The following is a 6,459-nucleotide window of genomic DNA, read 5'->3' as shown; positions in this document are numbered from 1 at the left end:
TATATACACACATATATTATTGTCACTTATTATCGTGATAAAACCTAGAAGTTATCGTAATAAATTTTTAGTCCATATCGCCCATCCCTAGTAGTTACATTTTTATAATGTTAATTCATGCAAAGCAATAATCATCCACAGTTCAGTACAAATGCATGTACCTAGAATATTTTCACAAAAGTAAAATAAGAATATTAATTTTTGAAGCTCAGCTGCAACCTTAATTAAAGAAGGAAAAAACAGAATGAAAATATTATGCAGAGATATAAAAAACATAATATTAATAATTAGGGCTGACTTGTTACTTGTGAAAAATGAACTGACGTAGGGAGGAGGAGGTGCATGGGCAAATAAAAAAAACACTCACACCTGTACACTAACACTTCAGAAAAGGAACTCTGAGCTGTCTTCATGGGCCTGACATTAGCTGTGAGTTTGTTGATACTAATGTCAGTGGTTGGACTGAGTCAAAGAATATTGCCTAAAGAGGTTCTGACTGGTGCTGGTGTCAGTACTGAGGATTCATCAACAAAATGTACCCTGCAAGGTACAGCTCGTTTACCTGCATTTTCAATGGATGGTGACTTTGTTATTGGAGGTGTTTTTTCTATGCACTACAAACTGCACACAGTGATTTACAATTACACCACTAAGCCTGAAGCTTTAAGATGCACAGGGAGGTAAGAGGAACAAATGATGGGAAAATATTGCTGCAATGTTCTAACAAAACACACATACATCGTTTTCATCAAAATTTAGGCAGATTTTTGTCCTCAATAATCTGTTGTTCATCAATGATGTGTTTGTGTGTGAAGAGTCTTTTAATGTTTTTTTTTCTATTTTACTTTTTTAATTTATTGTACCTATCAGCACTCACGTGATTGTTTTTGTGCAGCATGAATGTTCGCAATTTGCGTGACTCTCGTGCAATGATCTTTGCCATTGAGGAAATAAACAACAGTACAGAACTGCTGCCAGGCATCAAACTGGGATATCAGATCTACGACTCATGCTCCTCGGTGCCTGGGGCTGTAGATGTTGCTTTTCAACTATCAGAAAATAAGGACCCAGTGTTTTATAAAGGTAGCAATTGTTCCCAGTCTGGTTTGGTAATGGCTGTTGTTGGAGATTCTGGATCATCGCAATCCATTGGCATATCACACATTTTTGGGTCCTTTAACATCTCACAGGTTGGTAGTGTGGCTTTTTTGTGGAGAGTATAGAATATATTTTAGCAAATTAAATAAAAAGAAAAGGCTCACTGTTTTGCAAAAATAAGCATTCTGTTTTTTTAGGTGAGTCATTTTGCCACCTGTGCCTGCCTGTCAGATAAGCAGAAGTACCCAACATTTTTTAGAACAGTCCCCAGTGATCAGTTCCAAGTTGATGCGCTGGTAAAGCTGGTGAAACACTTTGGGTGGACTTGGATTGGTACTGTTTACTCAGACTCAGATTATGGAAATTATGGCATGGCGTCTTTTCTTCCGGCTGCAAAGAAAGAGGGGATCTGTGTGGAGTACTCCGAATCATTCTATCGAACCGACCCACATAGTAAGATCCAGAGAATAGCTGATGTTATCCGCAGGTTTGTACATCATTGAATGTTTTGTGTATTTTATGAGTTCACACTGACCAACTGAACAAAAGTTAAAACTGTTTTTAAATGAAAAATAAGAACAGAGATGAAATTCCCACCTGATCCTTATTTTTTTAGAATCTTTGTCATTAATCACTCATAAATGCAAATAAAACTGTTCAACAGAAGTATACATGTAAGAACAGCACAGTTTTATTTTCCTAGTAAATCATAAAATATAAGACACAAATGCATTATGTTAACTTTAAGTCACACCTTTAAATGTTTTTCCAGGTCAACAGCATTAGTTGTTGTTGCTTTTCTATCCAATGGAGATATGAATGTCCTGTTAGGGGAGCTGGCTCAGCAGCCTTCACCACCTCGTCAGTGGGTAGGAAGCGAGTCCTGGGTAACTGATCAACTCTTGATGGGTTTCAGTTTTGGTGCAGGGTCCATCGGAGTTGGCATTCAGCCATCTGTCATTCCAGGCCTGAGAGACTTCCTGCTGGATCTCTCTGCAAGTGAAGTAGCTGCCTCTTCCCAACTTACTGAGTTCTGGGAGGATGCATTCAACTGTACACTGACTAAAAGTAAGGAAGCTTAAATACTGCTACAAATCTAAAGCAAGGGTTTTCTGCCTTGCCTGTTCACATTATTTAAAATGTACTCACTTAATATTTCAAATGATCCCAAACAAAAATATAAAGAAATTTTTGCAATTCTTAAAATAACTTAATTGACCTAATGTCATGTGAAGTATTATAACAATCAAACAAGAATTTCACAAAATGTGATTGTTGCAATTCAAGTATTTATCCAGAGTTTTATAACATTTTTCTTCAAGCTTTATTAAATGTAAATAAATAGTGTATTTATTTATTTTTACAAATTAAAATAAAAGTAAAATATTGTGTTTCTGTCTTTATATGACTGTAGATGCTTACCTAGACAAGAAAGTGTGTGATGGAACAGAAGACCTAAAATCACTTGTAAGCCCGTACACCGAAACATCTCAACTAAGAACTACTAACATGGTGTACAAGGCTGTTTATGCAATAGCTCATGCCATTCACAACGCAGTGTGTCAGAAAACAAAACTAATTACTCAATGCAACAAACACATCCAACTGGAACCAAAAGATGTCAGTTGAGAAAAAATTATAGTTGAGCAATAAAATCTTATACCAATAACATAATGTTTATCCAGATTACTTTTTTCTTCTTTTTTAACCTTACAGATCCTTAATGAACTAAAGACTGTAAACTTCTCCCACAATGGTTATCCTGTATCATTTGATGCTAATGGAGATCCTGTGGCTTTTTATGAGCTGGTCAACTGGCAGATGAGTGAGAGTGGAGTTATGGAGTTGGTAACAGTAGGATACTATGATGCATCACTGCCAAAAGGCCAGGAGTTACAAATCAACAGGAACATAACCTGGGTGGAGGGTGTAACTAAAGTAAATAGCAAAATGATGACAATTTAGAAAATAAGTATTTATTAAACTGCAACAAGGCAACAGAACATGTAAAAAATATATATAATTGAAGAATAGAGAAATTTTACAATTTTTTGTGCCTCTGTTGAAGGTACCAGTGTCAGTGTGCTCTAGGAGTTGTCCTCTTGGAACTCGAAAAGTGTTGCAGAAAGGAAAGCCCATCTGCTGTTATGACTGTATACCATGTCCTGATGGAGAGATCAGTGTTATAACAGGTAACTTTTTTATTAACTGTTTTCAATGCATATTTGTGTCAGTATTTTTTAAAATGTTCTAAACACCTTTTTTGATTTATGTTTAGATTCTCCTGAATGCTTCTCATGTCCTGGTGAATTCTGGCCTAATGCAGAAAAAAATGCTTGTTTTCCTAAACCTGTAGAGTTTCTGTCTTTTGATGAAGTGTTAGCAAGCATCCTTGCTGCATTTTCTATTATTGGAGCCTGTCTGGCCATAATAACAGCAGTTATTTTCTTTCGTCACAGATCAACTCCAGTTGTTAAAGCCAACAACTCTGAGCTGAGCTTCTTGTTGCTCTTCTCTCTGACTCTGTGTTTCTTATGTTCATTAACTTTCATTGGAGCTCCCTCTGAGTGGTCCTGCATGCTGAGACACACAGCGTTTGGAATAATCTTTGTTCTCTGTATCTCCTGTGTTCTAGCAAAAACTGTAGTGGTTTTAATGGCCTTCAAAGCTACACTTCCTGGTAGTAATGTCATGAAATGGTTTGGGCCTCCACAACAAAGGATGACTGTAGTATTTTTCACATTTATTCAGGTTTTAATTTGTACTGTTTGGTTGTTACTCAGTCCTCCTTTCCCATTGAAAAACCTGAGCACATCCAAGGAGAAGATCATCCTGGAATGTGCATTAGGCTCTGCTGTTGGCTTCTGGGCTGTGCTCGGCTACATTGGCCTGCTGGCTGTTTTTTGCTTTGTGTTAGCTGTTCTAGCTCGGAAACTACCTGATAATTTTAATGAAGCCAAGCTGATAACCTTCAGCATGCTGATATTCTGTGCAGTGTGGATCACCTTCATCCCAGCATATGTCAGCTCTCCTGGAAAATTTACTGTGGCTGTGGAGATATTTGCCATCCTGGCCTCCAGTTTTGGACTGATACTGTGTATATTTGCTCCAAAGTGTTTCATCATAATGTTTCAGCCAGAGAAGAACTCTAAGAAATATTTGTTGAACAAAATTTAATCTTAAATTATCAAAAATATGAAAACAAACAGGAAAAATAACTATGACAACCTCTGCATGGCTGATTAACCTGTTCAGTTTTGGTCCAGTATTTTTGCAAATTTACCTTTAATTATATCAAAAAAGAAATTATTCTTTACCTGAAAAGACTAAAATAAAGTGGACATTTTTTCTGACAGAGTGGCATTTTTTCCTTTAAACATAATAAATAAAATTGAAAGGAAATATTTTTAAGTGTTCGTTTACCATTTTGTGTGTTTGAACCACACTGAGAATGTACCAATGCATGGAAATTGAATGTGAAAGAGTTCATACAACCCACAGAGAGTAGTTCGGTCTGGAGGCACTTTATTGGTCTGCGTTCAGGCCCCATATTTCCAGAAGTCAGTTCACTATAACAGGAACTTCAGAACATGACTCTACCTATTTTATTATGCCATCAGGATGGGGTCCCTAACACACTGCTGAAGCCATGTCCTCACACAATATAATCTGACCTTATGAATAATAACGGTTCTGTTCTGTGTTGAATCTGTGTTCAGGCATAGATCTACATAAAATTCTCAATTTAAGCCAAGGGCATAACTTTGTGAAGGACTGGTGTGGATATGACCCCACCAACTTTGGCCGGACAGGGACAGTCCCCACCAATATTCGCACATCTTCTTTTTCCTTTGCGTGCATCTACATTTCCCGACATTAACTAGCGTGGAAGCAACTGCTGTGTTTACCTTTTTTTTTTTCGTGAAAAATAAATTAAATTTTTTTTGCTGTGCCTGTTTCCTCCATTCCGCCCCCTCCCCGCTCCAGCAGAAGTGCTGCTGCGAGCCTGCGACACCTTTCCCCTACCACTCCCTTCCTTTTCTCTGAAGTACAGACACACACACACACACACTCGCGTGGGGTGGTGGGAGGGGGGGTGGCTAGCTGCCTGCTGTAGACAACGTGCTGGTCAGAGTTACTGGAGCAGTATACTTTATAAAGGAACAAAAATAAGTCAAAATGTAGGACTGGACAGTTATTTTTTTATGAAAAGTTAGCTTGCTGCTAGTTATCTATCAGCTAATGTTAGCAATCACTTACTAATGACATTATCTATTATTGATTTTTTAAAATCAGTTAAACTGTATTTTAATGCTAAGATTGGTCCAGGTCCAGGATGATGTTTATTGTTTCCCTGATTATTTCTCTAATTTTATCTGCTAGCTTCATGATTTACACATTATTTTCTTGACTTTTTAAAGCTGACTGAATTCAGGTGGCAGTAAAAACATAATACTTAATCTATCTGTTGATGTAGGAGCTGGATACAGACAGTCAGAGGCAGCAGGTAGGACAGAGTGTCTCAGGTAGGACAGTGTCTTATGGAAGAGATGAAGTGATGGGCAGGTGAGAAGAAAAAATGAAGTGTTATTGAGTACATTCTAGTCAGCTGTGTGAACTTAATGTAATGAATTACTGATCTAAAGACATAGTCTACAGCATGATTAACAATTTATTTTATTTTGACCAGTATAAAAGTGACAGGCTTATTTAAATTGAACTTTTATTTGTAGGAAGTGGTATAAATTGGTTTTCATAATCGGGATTTTCCTGGTTAAATAAAGGTCAGTAAATAAATCTGTCAATCCATCCATCATTAGCTTTCTAATCAGTTCCAAACATCCACATATCTATCTTGTAAATAAATGTAAAATAGACACCCCTCCAGTGTGTCCTTTACACACATTATAAGAATTGTGTGAGAGGATAAACCAACACATCTGTAGAGCTCCGCCTGTGTGTCTCTGAATGAAACCATGGTTGATTATCAAACTGTATTCTTAGTTAGTTTAAAGGTCTGGAACAATACATGGTTGAATGAAGGTGAACATAATCTCACTTAATATGGTTAGAGTATTATTGCATAACAACAGAAACATTTGGTGTTCAGTTGTTGATGGGTGCAGACAGTTAAATTGAGCACACATTGACTACAAGCTGAGTCTTACTGGTTTGCCACCAAGACTCAGACTGACTCACTGATCTGCCTTGTGCCTCTCTCCATAGAGGATGTGGAAGATGTCTGTCATGTGTATGTGTTTCTCCGGACGGATGTTCAAAACTGCAAATTTCGTTCTGCATTGCATCTTGATGTTGTGTTTGAATGACAATAAACGATTCTTGATATATACAGTATATATA

General features: G+C 37.1%; 2 protein-coding genes across 2 annotated transcripts in view; both read left to right on the top strand.

Annotated features, from left to right (window-relative positions):
- The window catches only part of LOC106537228 (extracellular calcium-sensing receptor-like), a 4,750-nt gene extending 4,348 nt beyond the window's left edge, over nucleotides 1–402 (top strand). Inside the window, exon 8 of the mRNA XM_014034610.1 lies at nucleotides 389–402. Coding sequence (XP_013890064.1) covers nucleotides 389–402 — 14 coding nt within the window. The remainder of the gene's footprint in view (nucleotides 1–388) is intronic.
- Nucleotides 403–573: 171 nt separating this feature from the next.
- LOC106537230 (extracellular calcium-sensing receptor) lies at nucleotides 574–4,275 on the top strand. The gene is made up of 8 exons (XM_014034612.1): nucleotides 574–680; nucleotides 896–1,190; nucleotides 1,296–1,585; nucleotides 1,871–2,166; nucleotides 2,513–2,718; nucleotides 2,815–3,036; nucleotides 3,167–3,290; nucleotides 3,377–4,275. The coding sequence occupies exons 1-8, from the start codon at nucleotides 574–576 to the stop codon at nucleotides 4,273–4,275; spliced, it is 2,439 nt and encodes an 812-aa protein (XP_013890066.1).
- The last annotated feature ends 2,184 nt before the right edge of the window (nucleotides 4,276–6,459 follow it).

Source organism: Austrofundulus limnaeus, unplaced genomic scaffold (assembly GCF_001266775.1).
Source record: "Austrofundulus limnaeus strain Quisiro unplaced genomic scaffold, Austrofundulus_limnaeus-1.0 Scaffold2191, whole genome shotgun sequence".
NCBI classification, from domain to species: domain Eukaryota; kingdom Metazoa; phylum Chordata; class Actinopteri; order Cyprinodontiformes; family Rivulidae; genus Austrofundulus; species Austrofundulus limnaeus.
This window is presented reverse-complemented; position numbering and strand designations above follow the sequence as displayed.